The sequence below is a fragment of the Ambystoma mexicanum genome, chromosome 12, assembly GCF_040938575.1.
Source record: "Ambystoma mexicanum isolate Mex_15411 chromosome 12, UKY_AmexF1_1, whole genome shotgun sequence".
Lineage (NCBI taxonomy): Eukaryota > Metazoa > Chordata > Amphibia > Caudata > Ambystomatidae > Ambystoma > Ambystoma mexicanum.
The window spans coordinates 613,974,891-613,994,170 of record NC_090936.1 but is presented as its reverse complement, the minus strand read 5'-3'; the positions used below and the strand labels follow the sequence as shown (position 1 = coordinate 613,994,170).

The 19,280-nt window shown below is 43.7% G+C and overlaps 1 protein-coding gene across 1 annotated transcript in view; it reads left to right on the top strand.

Annotated features, from left to right (window-relative positions):
* Positions 1-19,280, top strand: part of LOC138513900 (glutathione S-transferase P 1-like) — a 151,452-nt gene that overhangs the window by 90,249 nt on the left and 41,923 nt on the right. The window contains exons 2-5 of the mRNA XM_069629040.1: positions 4,048-4,083; positions 6,143-6,255; positions 10,671-10,758; positions 12,691-12,794. Of these exons, the coding sequence (XP_069485141.1) occupies positions 4,048-4,083; positions 6,143-6,255; positions 10,671-10,758; positions 12,691-12,794 (341 nt within the window). The remainder of the gene's footprint in view (positions 1-4,047; positions 4,084-6,142; positions 6,256-10,670; positions 10,759-12,690; positions 12,795-19,280) is intronic.

Below are 19,280 nucleotides of genomic sequence, written 5' to 3'. Positions count from 1 at the left end.
CCTGTTCCAAGTAATTAGGTTGGCCTTCTGAACTTCTGCGCCGCCAGGACAGAGTTCAGAAATCCGTCTTAACAGTGCGTTCACGTCAGGGGGCTTCCCCTGCGTCCAATACTCTCTCCTCCTCTCCTCGGCTCAGTTAAGTGCAAGAGTCTGAAAGGGACATCCTCTTTTGCATTCTCTGATGGTTTTGCTCCAGCATTGCCGACAGTTGCAGATAAGGATAATGCATTATTCTTCCCAGTAGGCAGTCCCATATATGCTGATAGTGTGGCTGATCCAGGGAGTTGCTCACAGAAACTTGAGTCCTTGTCCCCTAACGGGGAGAAGGAATGAATACTGCTGATTCATCACATTGAGCAGATAGCCCATGCAGTTTGACTCAAGAATCTTGGCTTGTCACTGTTTCCAATATTGAATGCCTCACTCCAATACGTCTGTTTACTAGAATCATAACCCTTCTGGAATGAGACCAACATTTTTATACTTAGCCATACTGATCCTGGTCTTTTGTTATCGGTTTCTGGCAAGAGAATGAAATAGCCACATTGTGCTTCATCCAATGCTAATGTGTCAATATTAAATGCACAATGATGAGCGCTCAAGAGCAGAATGCATTTTTGCCACAAAAATACCCACTATATAGCACAGTATACTGAAACGACTAATTGCCACAAACTGAATGTGTACACACCATGTCACAAATATTTAAAAACAGAGATACATGCATTTGTAATGAAAAACAACAACATGCATTTTAACTTTGTTTACCAAATGCTTTGAATTTCCCTGCAAGTTTTTTTCCTGAAGTTTTACAAATATTCCTAGAAATATTTTCGTATTTCCACTGATTCATAGTATTGCAAAACACGGCCAGTTTTAGCCCCTATCACATTACAAGTATAGTGGTATATACTTCTGGTATATTTCAGTGTATTACAAGGTGAAATACTGTCTTGCAAGTCCTCCAGTTCTTACCTACACCCGTGTTTCCTATACGCAAAAGCAATTCCTTTTAGTACTGGAAAAAAATATATTCAGTTGTACATTAGAAGAGCATGAAAAGTGGGAATCTTTGATACTCGCCTTCTCACAATCATTCCCATTCAGTTCCTGAAAAGGTCACAATCGACCTTTTGGTGATGTAAACAAATGTACTATAGTGTTTTTTCCACCTACAAAATGCTATTCTTAGGATTCCCAGAAACCAAGCCTCTTTAGTTCAATCATTTCTATCATTTTCTTTTCCCGCTTCATTGCACATCATGCCACAGAATAATCATCCACAGTAAACGCATGTATACATTCAACAGAGGGAGTGGCAACAAAGTCCCACTCATAAGTATCGCCACAAGAAGCCCCTAGTGCTAAAACACGTGATATGATAAACACATGCTCAGTTCTGCCGTGATAGAATGAGGCCTCTCTCCTAAGAGAAGCGTCAACAACTCCCACTGCGGTCCTGCATGCACAGCAATAGAAACCCGTGTTCAACAGCACTGAACAGTAGAAGAGATCCAGCATTAACAGGGTGGACACAAGGTACCTGCCCACAGCCGCGAGTTAATCACCGGCCTCGCGGAGGAGAAAAGATTCTGTCACATGACTGACCCGTAAGCGTGACTGCATGACATCAAAATAAACAATGCCCTTCCTGGTGGCACACCACCGGGGGAGCTGATTCTCATCTCCAATAGTTTCCCAAAAACGGGTAGGTGGTAACTGTAGTTGGTGAGGACATCATTGACTAGACAAACGTCCTTTAGGAGCAGTTTAACTGGTACCCCAAAACATCTCCCAAAAGGGATCTGCCGATAAACCCCACCATCATTGGAGCCACTGTTCTGAAGATTTCTGATGAGGAATGGGATCAAGTTACAGCGGGCGCCCTTTCATCCCTTCCGTGAGCTCCATAGAAGGCAGAGTTAAGAACAAGTTGAAGGTTTCCAGAATAAAATGTGCCTAAGGACCAAATGATCCCAGGAGACTGGCAAATGGGCAGATAATGGCACAGTACGATCAATCAGATTGACAAAGATTCAATATAATCAGCTCCTTGTAAAGAATCATTCATTAGGTGGCAAATCCGGTGCGTGTTTTGTTCTAGAGGCTCTCATACTACTCCTTCCTTGCTAGAGCTGCCCTGAAAGGGACCTTATGGAGAATCTTGGGGATTGTTGGCTGAGTAACACAAAACCTGCCCTAAACTACTCCCCATGCCCCTGCAAAAACACTTGGTGCTTAATTGGCTAGGAAATACATCATGTAATCGCACATCTGCCCAGAAGTAGAGTTCCATGTAATAATGTCCATGCAAAAATTTCGACTGGCAAAAAACTTGCCAAAAAATTGCCATTTTTTGCAGGGACATTATTACAGTGAGCATGCAGGGAACACAACCACAACCCCAAAACCTTTTTTTTTTCAAGTGGAGCAGGGACACCTCCGCAGCACCCCCCCCCTTGACCACCTACATATGGTCATGGTGGTCACCATATATAATCTCGCCACAAACCTTTCCCAGGCGACATTATGTATGGCGACCATATATATATGGGGACATTATTACCTGATACCAGATACAGTTGGTACATGTAACCAGTCAGACCGCCAATGCACAACAACGTTTTCAACCAATGTATCTTCCATCCATTTTACAACCAATGTACAGTACAGTAATATACTGCCAATGTACAAATTAACGCCTATACCTCTTAGGCACAGGATCACTCACTTCACAGGGAATGTACCCAGAAGCAGTTGGGTATATGCAGCCAGTCTGACCACCACTGCACAACTTATACCAACATACCGTCCAGCCATTGCACAATCAATGTACGGTGTACAAACAATATACAGCCAATGCACAACTTCATCCTTGCCCCTCTTGGGCACAGGACCTCTCACTTCACGTGGCATGTAGGGTACGTACAACCAGTCTGACAACCAATGTACAACTTGTAGGTCCAATGTGCAATATACACCTTCCAATCAATGTACAGTGTACTAACAATATACAACCAGTGTACAACTTCATGCCTGCACCTCTTAGGCACAGGACCACTCACTTCACAGGGAATGTACCCAGAAGCAGTTGGGTACATGCAACCAGTCTGGCCACCAATGCACAACTTATACAACCAATGTACCATGTACAACCAACATACCTTCCAGCCATTGCACAATCAATGTACGGTGTACAAACAATATACAGCCAATGTACAACTTCATCCTTGCCCCTCTTAGGCACAGGAACTCTCACTTCACAAGGCATGTAGGGTACGTACAACCAATGTATAACCTTTAGGTCCAATGTGCAATATGTACCTATGTACCTTCCAACCAATGTACAGTGTACAAAAAACATACAACCAGTGTACAACTTCATCCTTGCACTTCTTGGGCACAGGAACTCTCACTTCACAAGGCATGTAGGGTACGTACAACCAATGTATAACCTTTAGGTCCAATGTGCAATATGTACCTATGTACCTTCCAACCAATGTACAGTGTACAAAAAACATACAACCAGTGTACAACTTCATCCTTGCACTTCTTGGGCACAGGATCACTCACTTCACAGGCATGTACATGCAACCAGTCTAACAGCCAATGTACATTTTTTATGACAAATGTACAATGAACAACCAATGTACCTTCCAATCAATGTACAGTGTATACACAATTTACAACCAATGTACAACTTCATCCTTGTACCTCTCAAGCAAAGGCACCGCCGTTTTTACAAGCCATAGTGTTTGTGGGCTCTGCTCATGGGGGGGGGGAGTGGTGGTTGGCTAGAACATAGGAAGAAAGAGCAACTGTCTGTGCTACGATGGGAACATTCCATCTGAGCACAAGGTTGAATGTACCCCTTGAAATGCTAGAATCTGTACAAGACACCCAGAAAAAACACCCAGTCACCTGACAGTTTTTTCTATGGGCACAGAGATCTCTTGCAAGCAGTGTGAGCCACCCTCACACTTTCTCTATGGCTTGATCTGCTCTGTACACAGCACACCTCTTAATACTTGGTTTCCTTTCTTACAGTGGCACAATATACCATCACCTACTTTCCAGTCCGAGGTAAGTGAGCCAACCATCTGCGCTTTCATTCCTTTAGGCAATGCTTGGAGAAGTGGGGAACATTTTGAATTCTAAAGTGGGAATTGAGCAAATAGCAGGGTGCTCCCATCCTGGGACGTTGGGACTTGGACATTCGGGACTATTGACGACTAGTATCTTTGGGACTCTCTGGCAGTAGGTCCTGTTTGGTACGAGAAACCCTGGTCTCTGACATTGACTCCTGTTCAAAGAACTTCATTTTTTTCCACCTCCTGCATCCCGACACTATGTTCTCTAGTTGTTTGAGTTCGTCCCTACCTGGTAGACTGTTCTCCTCCTCCTTCCAGTGTGAAATAAAGACCTGTTTAACTTGAAGCCTGGGTCTTATGTTTCCTGTGGACCCCACACCGGCGCAGGAGGACATTGCTAGGAAGTTGTCTTGATAGATAATGGAGGTGCACGTATTCCTGTATCTCAAGGGAAATGTGTTGAGTGCGAGGACAGGCAGTGTTCCTTTGGCTGAAAGCACTGATGGAGTAGGCTTGCTTCCCCGCTTTTTACTTGTTTGCTCTAGTATGGTCATGTTTTGGTTCCTGCTGCTTTGTTGACTGGAGAGACAGCCACATCCTTTGCTATTTAACTTTGGATAGTCCGCCATCATAGCTTTGTGGGTGACTCAGCAGCAGGCTTGCAGGGCCTGCCATGTTAAGCAGATGACGGTTAGTGTGTTGTGAGTGAACTTCCTTTGTCTTTTTGGGAGATATCTAGCTGTAAATACCCGTTCTAGGGGCAACAGGGTGGTATTAATCAAGCAACCCGTATGTTTTATTTAGGAATGAATCCATAAACATGCCTATACTTTACAATGAATATTTCATAGTCATAATAAAACACAAGAAAAAAACAGTGGCCATGAATCAAGTGCTTTAATGCTTTTTTCTCATGTTGTGCTTCTAGATTTAGCAATAGCACCATAAATATTAAACCAATTTCTGTCTAAGGTTATTATTATCCGTACTTCCGGTTGAGGAATTTCCCCCTAAGGTGAAGTTTTAAGCATTCCACTCTACAGGAGCTGGAGCCCGAGATAGACTTAACTCTGGTGTATTGGAATGTTTGCATTATAACTGAGCAGCCCACATTTCTTTATCAGATCAGTGGCTGCTAGGGAAAGTGTAATTTATGGGGGCTGTGTGGTCGACAATGTTAAAGGCTGTCGATCTGTCCAGTAGTTTCAGGGGCCAGAGGTCCGAGTGGCCTTTTTGCAGAAGGTGAGCAGTGGTTGCTCCCTTGCTGCCGCTTGGCCCGGAGCCTGGCCGCTATTCATGTCACATGTTGTGTTTGTCAACGCGAATTAGTAGCTAAATGAAGAGTGCCTCTTTGAGGATCTTCGAAAGGAAGGGTGAATGGGAAATGTGGCTCTAGCTGCTGAGGTCATGTAGGTCGAAAAGTGCCATTCTTTGGGCTTTTGGGAAATCTGGGCTTTTTTTGTGGGTGGACTGTATGGAATGTGGCCTATGAGAGGAAAGTGTTGATAATGTTGAGAACATAGATGAGTGCTTCTCCTTTGAGGGATTTCATGATGGCAGTAGGGAAAATGTCATTTTTACATTAGGGATATTTTTAAGATGTCCAGGTTGATGGACATGTCAGTTAGCAAGATTTACTCACACAGGGTCCATTTAGATATGGTATCCATAGAAAAAATCGAATATGAAAATACCTAAGAAGAAATTACTGTATTTTTTTGGTCGACTTTTTCAGATTTTTTTTTACTTTTTTATAAAAAAAATAGGTGGGGCTGGGGTAAGGGTATAATTTAGGGTAGAGGAGATGGGGGTCTCCTCCCGGCATTATTTAAAAAAGGGGGCAAAAAACCCAAACATACTTTTCGTTTTGCGGCCCAAAGAAATGCATTCATTTTGTAATTCGTTTTTTTTTTTGGTTATTTCATGGACAACATTTAGATATGTCACATGATGGGATGTGTGGAAGAGTGTAGATGTGTGTGTTTGGTTTGATTTTGAATCAAGAACATTTTTGCTGAGGTGATAACCATGTCCTATCTCATCGTGTCTAGCACGTTCGCAGTCTGTACGGTTTCTCCTGGCAGATCAAGGCTGTGAGTGGAAGGAGGACGTTGTGCCCATCGAACCGTGGTACCAGGGAAAAGATGACCGCAAGAAGTCAATGGTAAGCGCTGCAAGATCTTTCCCAGTAATATCGTACTAGACTATCGCAAATGGGAGCTGCTTGGTGGATTCCGTTCTTTGGGATAAACGGATTTGCCGATCGATTCGGGAATCCAACATGGAGGCTCTTCAAAAATGTTTTAGTGAGTTTCAGACATTCCAGTACGTTAGGAATATCATAGTCAGGTGCCTCTAGTCCATTTTCTAAAATTCTGTCCCATTTTCTGAGAAATTACCTTTTTACTTTTTTCCAAAGGGGGGTAAGTCTAAATTGGAATGTGTAAAAGCAACAAGTGGGGATCCGAATGAGTTTGAGATTGTTGGACCACTGCTTTTCCCAGTATCTTGGATATGAGCCGTAGATCCAAATGTTTTTTTTTCAGAAAGGGAATATCAGTGTTAGCTTTGCTAGTCCTGCTGGTGAACATTTTGCCATAGTCCTATTCTACGTCAGGGCTGCAGAACAGAATACCGTGACCTCCTTTGCACAGGAACAGTGAAAGCTTCAAATGGGGATCTTGGCGTGCATGCACAGGCACAGAGGTAGCCCCTGTTCACTCGTATGCTTACCGCTCCCCCTTTCCCGCTGGATGGACGGACGTTCTTTGCTTACCACGTCGTTTTTTGTCAAGTTTGTCTAACCATCTTTGGTCTCCACCAAGGATGGGTGGCTTCCAGGCTCAGCTGCTGGCCTCTGTCATTCACAGCTAAATGCAAGCACCACCAGTCACAGTTCCCAGAAACTGACCATGGTTTGTGGTGTCTGCAGTGCCTGGAGCCAAAAAACCTTTGACTCTGTTGACTGGGGAAATATGCAGGCAGCACTGCAAAGATATGGGTTTGGTCCAATGTTCTAAAGATGAATATCGATTCTGTACAGCGACCCTATAGCTAGGGTCAGAACTAGTGACATCACATCTGAGCCATTTAGTATATGCAGAGGCACCAGAAAGGGGTGTCCCTTGTCACCACTACTAGTCGCCCTTATTAGAGAGCCACCAGAGAACAATCTTAGAACAAAATGTGCAGACCTTGGCATTACTGTGTCAGGGGCCCAACATGTGGTTTCATTATATGCAGATGACATCCTATTATACATGAGGGATCCGAAAACAACAATGCCCCTTATGCTTCGGGAGATAGAAAGTTTCGGTAGGTCTTCCGGACTCTCCATTAATTGGCCTACGTCAGTACTGTATCCGCTACCTGGATCCAGTGGGCTGCAGGGGGATAATCAGACAGTTACGGTGTTGAGGGATTCATTGAAATACCTAGGGATATGTATTAATGCAGATTTTGACACCATGTACTGCGAGAACCTGGAATATATGGTACCGATATTAAACAATTTGGCAACTGCTTGGGCTAACCTCCCACTATCAGTTATGGGGCAAATAGCTGCTGCAAAGATGATTATCCTACCAAGGCACTTGCATTGCATACTGGTGATGTCAGCAGCAGTACCCCTCGTATTCTTCATGAAGTTAGATGTAATCCTGATCAAACATTTAGGGGACGGCAAAAGCCAGCGAATTGAGCTCTCTGCACTAAAACCTCTCATCTATAAAGGCGGGCTGAGTGCTCTGGACTTTAAGGTGTATTACTATGCCGCTGCACAATTGCAACATGTGGTATCATGGTGGGATATAGGAGCGATTGATCTGCCGACCAGAATGATACAAGCCATCAGCGGTGAGCAGAACTATGGGTGGATGAGGAAAGAGTTAAAACGCTACTGGCGCGAATGGTACTCAATATCTGGTCTAGGCTAGATCGAGTAAGAAGAATGGGTATGTAATAGCCAATGAGATTCTTTATTGGCAAACTGTATTTTCAAGGGCGCAATAAGCCAAGTGTGCAAGGTGCAAGAAAAAATGGGTCTAAAAGGGGCGGACGACGGTAGGCGACCTATATGAGGGCAGACATCCAATGGCGTTTTTTGACTTCTGCTTGAGGTGGAACATACCAAATACCCGATTTCTTACATATGCCACTACAATGACAGATATCCGTGGACTGTGGCCGGACATCCCACAAACCCCCTGTGCACGAGATAGTTATGGCAATAAAGGAATTAGAAGAAGTGAGGAAACAAGTGTCGATTCTGCCCAGTGCACGCATAGCAGATCAGTCCCCGGGGACTAGGAAGATCAGCGAAGATGGGAAGGGGACCTGGGTCAAACATAGATGGCACAAGGTGGAAAGAGATCGGTCGACATGTCAGAGAGGTCTCTGGGAATGCAAGTTTAAAAATAATTCAATACAAATACATACACAGAGTAAATTTAACGCATGAGCGTATCCACAAATGTACCCCTGGAAGTCCCGCTAGATGCAAGGTGCAATCCGCCTATTTCTTAGTTATGGTGTGGGACTGCCCGCCGATTCGTTCCTTCTGGCAGCTAATAGCTGGGCATCTTATGGAAATGACAAAATGTGTGTTAGCCGTTGACCCAGAGGTATGTCTACTGGGCCAAATCAAATCAAGTAGTGCAGGACCTTAAAGTGGATGTTTGTCTTCTACCAGGTAATCAATGGGAATAAATGTCCACTTTAAGCCCAGAGCCCCACTTTCCATTTCCATGGTGGCCATGTTAAGATGAGAAGTGTTTGCATTAAACAATGGGTCGCATTTCACACCAATACATTACTCTTAGCATCCCGTGGACTGGCCTCAGAGTGCTTATAGCAATATACACCCGTTCTGGGGGCTGGACAGGGTGGTAGCAGCACTAGGGCCAAACATTAATGCCTTCACAAACTTGGGCCCCAGGCCGTTACCACCTATTTCTGCCCATAGAACAGTTGTTTAATAGCTCGCTGTCAAGTTTCCAGCATGAGATGCTAGTTGAGGGTGGGCCTCCTTCCTCCTGAAGATATCCATGTGGATGCCTTGCCTAAGGCCTCCTTGGTAGCATCATAGCACTCTGAGCATTGGGTTGCTATGGGTATGACACCTACTTGGGCTTCCCCTGGTGTTGGCTGTAATCATGTCTTGGGAGATGTTAAATCCAGGTAAGAGCTTCAGAAGAATGTGTTCAATAAATTTGGTATGTCATCTTACTGCCTAAACCCATATCTGGACCCCATGAATCTGGGTAAAGGAACCCTTGGTGTACCAGTTAGTATGATGTGATATGATAGGTTATTTATAACCTGCTTAATACCCAGAGGTTTTTAAGCACGCACCCGGGGATCGAACCTGTGTCCTGCTTCCAAAACGAGTGCGTTGCCCCTGAGCTATCCTCCCGAGACGTAGAACTTGCGCCCCATCGAGACTCCTGTATTTGTAGCCCCTTCTTCCCTCTTGGTATAGCTATGCCAGTTCTGCACCTCCCATCTCCCATTCTACTATTTGGTATGGATGAAAAGAAAAGGGATAACATGGGGAGCTCACATGTACCTGTATGCCCCCGTTTCCCCTCTTTCTATTTCTTACTATACTGTGATAAGAATGTTTTGATGCACTGTCTTGCAGTGGGGACATTCCTCGTGCCTGGAGGAAGGGTGGCTGAGGAGAACCAGGGCACAGAGTATCTTCAACTGCAGAAACACTTGCTCTGTAAAGTTGATCACCACACAAGCAGGCACAGGGTTGCCTCTAGAAGACAAAGGGTTGCATTTAAAAAAAAGAGGCTATGCTATGAAGCATCCATCATTTTGATGGGTTCTACGTGATTTCGCCGACCTATTTTTGGTCGTGATACTTTTCATCGCCGGATTTTACATCTCCAGAAACCCTGTTTTCTTGTTTTTTTTTTTTTTATTCGGGGGGGGGGGTTCCCCCCACAGATCCCCCGTTACTATTATAATAATACCCCAACCCCAACAAAACACCCCCCAAAATAAAAAAGAAAAAAACGGGATTTCTGGCGATGTAAAATCCGGCGATGAAAAGTACCACGACCAAAAATAGGTCAGCGAAATGCGTGTATACCTTTTGATGACGGGTGGGAGAGGCCTCCTTCATTGAGTTATGGCACAGTCGGGGACAGGCACTGCGGCCACCTGCTAGGGGTGAATTATACAGAAGTAGAGAGGGTGGCACATTGGGGAAGATGGATTGTTTTTTGTCTACCAATCCTGATGGATCCCATTTCCCTGCCTGAAATCCCAGACCTACCTCAGGTGGGGACAGATCCCTGGCTATGTCCTACTGGCTCTAAGCGATGTGTCTTGATGCCAACGTCCACGCTCACTGTCACAAGATCTCTACCAGGTGGTGATTGATCCAGGAGCCCATTGATTGTCCGGGTGTCCGCTAAGACACATGGCAGAATCTTTGCTCCCCAGTCCTCTGCCTTCACCAGGAAAAGCTTTATCCAAAACATTGTGGCCTCCAGTAACCTCGTACTGGAGCTGTAGACGCCATGTAGATTGACCCTGTTGTTTGGTCTTTTCCTCCTCTTTCTTCAGGCCTTTGGACAGTTGCCCATGTTTACAGATGGGGATTTTAGACTCTTCCAGTCCAATGCCATACTGCGATATCTGGCACGCAAACACTGTGAGTATTTGCGAGGGAATGGGCTCAGTGAGGGCTAAGTTTAATACTTCTGCTCGGGGTACTGAAGGCTAATGAACAGAGATGCCACCCGTCTCAATTATTGCGGGGTTCCCCTTCTTTTTCATTAAATGTGTCATTTATTTTAACTTTGCCCCTTTAGAGACATCTTTGTCCATATGCGAGAGAATATGAGCAAGCCATGAATTAGTTTTTAAAAGAATAATTAGCAGATTTTGCTATTGATATTTTTTTTGATTGCAATTTCAACTTATTAGCAATGTTGTCATCACTATTTTCAAAGTCACAGGAAGTTGCTGGAATTCAAGATATGCAATTCAGAACCAGACAATCTGCTGTTACGAAATTCTTCCTTTCCACAAATTAGCGATAAACTACAATTCAGAAGAAAATTATAGGGTTGTGGGGGATCCTATGGAAGACCCCAGACTCATGCATGTTAAAATGTCATTAGGACAGTCTTGACTACAGCAACTCTATTTTATTAAAAACATCGAAATTGCTGAGAACACTACAGAGAAGTGCCCGTTCTGGGTTAGACTGCGCGTGCTTTGCAGATGTAAGTGACTAAGATCAAAGATATCAGAAGAGTGTTGTAGGGGCACCTGAGGGGAAGTAGGCTACATTACCCAGGGATATAAGGAAGACGTTGGTACCACCAGAGAACAGAAGACTGCATTACTGGGATGCAAGGAGGAATTTAGTACCACCTGAGGGCAACCTGCCAGTTTTACCCAGGGACGCAATGCGGACATTGGTACCATCTGAGTAGAAGGAATTAAGACCTCAGTTCCACCTTAGGGGGAAAAGGGCATATTACCCAGGGATACAAGGAATACTTCAGTGTCACCAGAGGGTATGAATGCTGCATTACCCAGGGATGAAAGCAAGACCTCAGTACCACCTGAAAGGAAGAAGGCTGCATTACCCCCTGACGCAGGGAAGACCCCATTACCACCTAGGAAGACGGAAGCATTACCCCCAGGAATATAAGAAAGACTTCTGTACCATCTGAGGAGAAAGCTGTATTACCCAGGGATGCAAGAGCGATCTCAGTACCACCTGAGGAGAATAACTCTGCCTTATCTTGGGATGGAAGGATGGCCTCAGTGTCACCTGAGGGAGAACGCTGCATTACCCAGGGATGAAAGCAAGACCTCAGTACCACCGCAAAGGAAGAAGGCTGCATTACCCACTGACCCAGGTAGGACCCATGGAGAAGACGGCTGCCTTACCCAGGAATATAAGAAAGACTTCTGTACCATCTGAGAAGAAAGCTGTATTACCCAGGGATGCAAGGGCGATCTAAGTACCACCCGAGGAGAGGAAAGCTCAGTGAAACCTGAGGGGGAGAACGCTACATTACCCAGGCATGCAAGAAGACCTCAATACTATCTTAGAGGAAGGAGGCTGTATTATCCATGGATGCAAGGACTCCCTTGTAAAACCTAGGGTGAGAACACTGCAGATGCCAAGAAGACCTCAGAACCCCCTGACGGAAGGAGGCTACATTGTAGCCATGGATGAAAGGAAGACTCATTCTCCAAGAGGGGTGTTTCTCCAGGGGCTCTGAATGCCACCTTTCAGAAGGTAAGAAGGCCTCATGTACCCCAGGGTGTTGAAGAAGACCTCAGCCTCAGGAGGTGATGCATGTCACATTCACTCAGGAGGGGGGAGGAAGGCATTTTTGCCCAAGGAGTAGAGGAGGGCCTCAGAGAAGAAACCCTCAACCCCAGGAAGGAGAGGTTTCATAGATGTAAGGTCCCTTCTGCCGTTGAGCACATCTAGGCGTCTCAGAGACGAGGTTAATGGTCAATCCCAGTTGTTCTGGTAATTAGCAGGCAGGTGATAAGCAGGCCTTGCACTAGGTTACTTGTCATGCAATCATTCTAAACCCATCTGTTCCCTTTACAGACCTCTATGGCAAGAATGACAAGGAAGCTGCGCTCATCGACATGGTCAACGATGGGGCAGAGGACCTGCGGATAAAGTTTTTCCGCTTCTTTTTCCAAGAATGGGTAAGTGTTGTGAAACGACTTTCTAGCACAACGTTAGCTTTTTATTTCGGTGACAGATAACATGAAGCTACTAACGTGTTCCACAAAGAACAGCCATCCTTTCACAGCATCTAGATGCAGCAGCTGCCAGGGAAGAAAGACTGTTGAAGCGCTCGGTGTTTCCTAGCATCAGATCTCAGCACATCATCACTCACTCAGACAGTAAATCAGATCAACACACACCTCTCCACATCAACCAACTAAACCTACAACATACCAAATTCTCCATACAAACACTGAAACAACACAAAACATGACAACAACACACCACTCCAGCATAGACCACAATAAGCCACTGGGGGTCTGGCCTCCCAGAAACAGAGGGCATCATTCTTCCAGGGTGTCTCTCACAAACCAAACTACAATGGTGTCACACGCTCACAGATAACTCCAAGATTTCACTCAAGCCTTTCAAAAAGGCCATCAAGTACAAAGGTATCATCATGGTCTCCCTCAACCCACACAACAACGGCAGCACATACACGGCACGGAAAGAACGGAGCAACCATGCAGACACACTGCCCGAGCACAACTGAGTATCATTCCTCCTGTGTAGGTGTCGCGAAACCAAGCCACAAAGTCTAGTTCAGCCAACATAAATCTTTTGCGATCCATAGACATGGTGTTGTGCGGCTACTCAGTTAGTAAATCTGCTGCAAGACTGTATACAACTACATTCAGAATTACAGCACCCAACCGGGTTACAAGACTGCACAAGGGAGGAAGGATAGCTCAGGGGCAACACATTTGTCTTGGAAGTAAGACAACATAGCGCAACACAGGTTCGAATCCTGATCCTGCGCTTAGAAACCACTTGCTGGTATTAAACACGTTATAAAAGAACAATTATAATCAGCACAATATCACCCAAGCATGCTGCATGACTGCACATCAGTACAATCATAATAGCACGCTGCATGCTGCACGACTATGTCACACACCATATATGTATTATGTTCTTTATGATTCAGGTGAGCAAACTTAACAGAGTTTCTTTGACGATTGAAAGCTTTGCTTTTCATTAGTAACACATGTCTTGTTGATATATCATGCCCCTTTTTCAGGCCTGGAGATAGAGCGCATCGAAGGGCACTAGTGTCAATTAGCTGCTCTGTGATGCATCGCCGAGTGCAACCCGGTGAAGATTTTGTTATAGGATTGAATAACAAGTGTATGCATTGTAAAAAAAATTTACAAACCAAACAACAATGAATACAAAGTTCAGAGAATGTAGCACCATGCCTCTGCTGCCTAGTCACATTCTTTACCACACATGCTACAGTGTATCCTTATGTTCTCGCTGGAGAGACATCCCCTATGCCTGGCTACAATACTGCAGATATATCAGGACCGTTGGTTCATTTCAAATTCTTCTGTAGGCCCAGATTCCTGCTGGAAGCTTCTTAGCTGCCATTCTGCCTAACATGCCAGGCTCCCAGGGGGCAACATGGAAAGAACCGCTTGTCACATTTCTAAAGATCTAGCCAGAAAGGTGTCAAGGGGTTTTACAGTATGTCTTATTCCTGCAGAACACTGCATTCTAAACCCTCATCTCTGCTAAGCACTGCATCATGCTGTGCATTAGACGGCTATGCATTAAATGCATACTTGGGGGATGTCTATTAAAGGAAGACAAAGCTAGGGAAGTTTAATCACCTCAGTATCCTCTGCTTGTTGATTCTGAACATAAGACCATACTCCTAATAAGACCTTAGTTGATCCGCTCGTGCCCCTTTTTCATTAGCAAATTACTGTTTTTGGTGATGAGTAAGAGACTATATTCACCCTACTGGTGTCTATATGTCCATGGAAGAAGTTCTTAAAATGCCATCAAGGAACAAAACATGTTGGGTGTTTCCAACAGAAATCTGGGCAACAGAAGAATTTGAAAGGATAAACATATTCCTGACATATTTGCTGTATTGAAGCTGCGTATTGGGGGTGTCTCTAGTGAGAACATAAGGATATATTGCACCATGTGGGAGGAAGAATGTAAATGGGCAGAAGAAACATTGTGGTACCTTCATTTGGGTTTTGGTTAATTATTACTTGGTTTGTAACATTTTTGAATTGGATAAATACAATTATTATAAATACTTGTTTGGATACTGAGGATCCTCTTTCAAGGTATATGGTTTATAAACCAAGGGAAGATATTTGTTGTTGTTGAATCTTCCAGGTCCCTCTAATTTCACTTGGTTTCCCTGCAACACTGTACAAGTGCCAGGATTTCCTCACTTTTTGTCATCTGTTATGAAATCAGCCATTTTGTAGATGCTACAGTGTTGCCTGTAAGTGGCTCTTTTGAATACCCCTCCAAGTATATTCTTTTTTTCTGAGATTTATTTGTATGTATTCTTTGTTGTAAGAGAACAGGCTGCCCTGTGATGCATAATGGCAAAATAAATCTGTCATTTTGTAGAGACCAGGGCTATTGTTTAAAATGGATGGAGGTAGAATTTTGCCTCTTGTAGCAATGTATTTGAACTGTTTATCAATTACCAATGCACCTTTGTTTATTTTTAGAATTATGATGGGTCTTGACTTATTTTTTAGTGACCTAAAACCATAACTACCTGAAAGCATCTCACAATGAACCACAATACAAAAAATAACAACTTTCAAATATTTGGTTTTGCCCAAAGAAACAATGAAAAATGTTTGCAGCATTGGCATTGGTGCACCCAGGCTGTTTGCTTTAACAAAGTAAAAAGGATGATTAAACAAGCCACATCCTGCATAAGTGAGGTTCCATCATTTTTTGGCTATGAAAAATATCAGTGCTAAGGGGTAATTTTTAGTAATTGTAGTAGAGATTTTTAGCTGTTCATTTTTAGCACGTAAATCCATGCCCACCAAAATGTATAGCAATTGCTAAAAATACCAATTAAGCATGAAAAAGCTATATATCGTTTTTCCCCCAAAAAAATACGTTTGTCCAAAACCAGACATTCAACAAAGAGAAGCCTCCATAGATTAGATGTCAGAAGAGCTGTAATGTATTACTAAATAAAGCTAAACCATTACGGAAAACAGACCAGTTCTTTGTTTCCATAGCCACTGGAAGAGAAGGGGATCCTGTCTTAAAGTCGGCTATTTCAAAATTGATTGTATGCATCCAAATGTGTTATTCTTTTTCAAAGAGAACGTTACCCGTTATGCCCAGAGCACACACTACTCGAGGCACAGGGGCTACTTCAGCTTTCATTGCAAATGTACCTTTAGACGCCATTTGCAAAGCAGCTACCTGGAGTTAAATTCACACATTTACACAGCATTACAGGTGAGTCAGGTGTTGTTATAACATCTTTTTGCCACTGTACCTTCTAACATCCCACCACCATATCCTGGTACTGCTCGCTCGTCTATGCACAGCATGGGATTCTAAGCAGACCCACAAGCCTCAGAAGGCATGCATTACTCACCATAATCTTATTTCTGATGCTTCTATCTGCTTGGGTTCACATGCGCCCGCCCTTCCTCCCCTTTTGGAGTTGAAGGCACATAGACGTCTAACACCTTCTTTAGCTTCTGCACTCATGCAGACTTCATATTCCCTGTTGTCAGAAACAAACCAATCAGAGGGACCTCAATGCGTGAAGGATCATGGGTAAAAAACACGTCACACAGGGATAGTATGACGAGCATGCCCTGTCGATGTCCCTTTTCAAAACTCGAAAACAATACTGCAATACTCTGCACCTACCACTAGATATCAGCTAATGCTCAACAGGTGATTCTAAGTACATACGATCATCAGATATACGATTAGTAATGTATTCCTTATGCCCCGACAATGTTTCATTTTGCAGCATTGCTGTTCTAACAATAAAAGGGACATGCTGTAAAAATGCTGCTACATCATTTGTGTTTTGCTCCAATTTGCTTTGTGAATGTGGATTGGAAAGCCTGTAGTCTCTCTGGTGAAAGACAGGGTTTATAAATGTAGTGTGTACATTTTTTTTATAAAGCCACCAGGCTTTGCCAATGCTTATATGACCTAGTCTTCCTAGGCTTGGCACTTTTTTCCTGGTATTTGTGAAGGGATACATATGCGCAGTGTGTTGACCAGTACCAAGCTCTCAGTGTTATCTAGATTCTTGCTAGGTTTAGGTGATTTAAAACAGGCATTTCTTCCTGCAGCTTCTGATATAATAAAACCCTATTAACCAAATGTGACACCAGCCACTTGATTCCTAAGCAATACAACATCCAAGCACACAGCCCTGAATTAACGTACTGGTCTTATTTTTTCTATTTGTAACAGGTTATTATTGTTTTATCAAGACCAGAAGTAACATATTATTAATGTTATGTTGATAATTTGTAGGAGATATGAGTGATCTTAAAAAGGTCTAAATAGGAAGAGCATGTCTGCCTATAGAAAGGTTTGGATCTATTTGACCTAAAACATTTAACCTAAACACATTTGATCGAATCTATTTGACCTTTTTTTCAATCTACACAGACTTCCCCTCAACCTAATCTATACCCTTACCCACCCAATATATATATTTATGTAATTAAATTTGACCAAAAAAAAGGTCAACAAAATTCGATCAAATGTTTTAGGTCAATTATGCTAATGCCTATAGAAAATCCCAAACTGTTGGCTTTGCCAATGCTTGTTTGGATCAGGAAAAATTGAGAAAATGGCAGTGCAATTTTGGTGGATTCCCCGCAACTTGCCTCTGCATCGCCCAACTATCCTACAATGCCGGATACAGCAATAACGCGTGGAACACGTGGCGTTTACTGCACTGATCCACACTATCTGAGCAAGATTTGTAGATTCCATGATATAGTACCATTGATTGCAAGCAATCAATCCTCTTTACAGCAAGGCTTTTTCATCTCTTACTAGAATTTGTTTTTCTTCCTTTTTATTGACATGTATGTTGTTTCAACCAGAAGTAGATTGTTTATTCCATCTCCGCCCTCTATACTACTCTCCACCCCGCTGGTGTTGGTGTAAACTTGTGTCGACTCCACACGAGTTCCTATTCACTGGCAGAAGCGTCTATTGTAAGGGTCTGCAACCTTTGTCATTCCAGATGTTTTGGACTACAACCTCCATAAACCCTTGCAAGCATAGTTAAAGGTGAGGGATCATGGAAGGCAGTAGTCTGAAACATCTGGAGTGCTACAGGTTTGCAGCCCCCTAGCCTGTTGCCTCACTCATTTACTCCCCATGCAGGATTTGTCAAAAACCTTAAAAAAAAGGGAAACTAAAACCTCACACCAGCTCTAAGCTGCAATGTTGCTGTTTTCTTTATTTTGAGGGACAATTATTTTCATGTGTCCCCAATGCCACAATCTCTGTGGCAGAGCCCGAGCACTTTGGGATTACTGGTGAAACCATCTCGCTGCAGTAGACCGCTATGTTCTCAACCGGGCATACAAAGGTGGATCTAAGAGATGCCGTCCTTGTCTTGCAAACATTATAGCGACCCAGGGCTTTTTGTCTTCAAACAGCACATTTCAGATGTAGTGCCACATCTTTTACTCCTAATCAGCCATGAGGGTTTCTGACGTTTTCAGGTGTTCCTGTATTATATGAAAAGGGATGAATCCCCCACAGAGTGGAGAAGGTGAAGTTACAGCGGCTTGCGGGGCAACCTGGCCCAAGGAATTCCACATTCCCATGCAGGCATGTGCCCTTGTGACTGTAACCGGAATTGGGCAGGAGCAGAAGACTTGTCAAGTAGGGTCACAAGTCTTGATGGTAGCGTTTCGGTCCATAAGGGTGGGCCAAAATGCTACAATTAAAACTCGTGAGACACCACACAAGTGTCCACTGAAGAACGGTCCTCAAAAAAGACTCGAGTCGGGAGTGAGGGTGAAACATGATCGGCTTCTGTTGAGCTCCTTGGAATTGTGTAAAAATAGGCTGAAGAGGTTTCCCTTCAAGTGTCAATAGAAACCATGTCTGAGATGGCAACATGTGCGCAGTGAGTGAACGTTTCTGACTGTTCTTACCAGAATTTTGATTGGAGCTCTGCAGATGTGGCTTTGATTAATAATGCCTTAATTACTTACCAGCAACCTCTTCCTAGTCCCAGTGCTAAGAACTGTGGGCGAACTGCACCCAGACAGGTTCCTCGCTGCCTAAAAATAATAAAATAAATATAAGAAATGTTACTCCTCTTCCCCATCAGAGGGATTAAAAAGCTTCACTCTCCTCCTGTTGCATAACACGTAATGCAACTGCTACAAAATAGCTCCCGGGGAGGGAGAGTTGGATTGTAGAACTGGGACGAGGAAGAGTACATTGGAGAGTAATTGAGATTACGGTAAGTGATCAAGGCAGCAGAGCTTTTCCCTCTTCCATGTCCTCGTTCTAGGATGTGAGGATATAATCAGTAGTCAAAGACCCCTTTCCTTGACCCCCTGCTCTCAACTTCTTTTTTAGGACTTGTCCAAGTAGTTTCTGGACCCACCCATAAA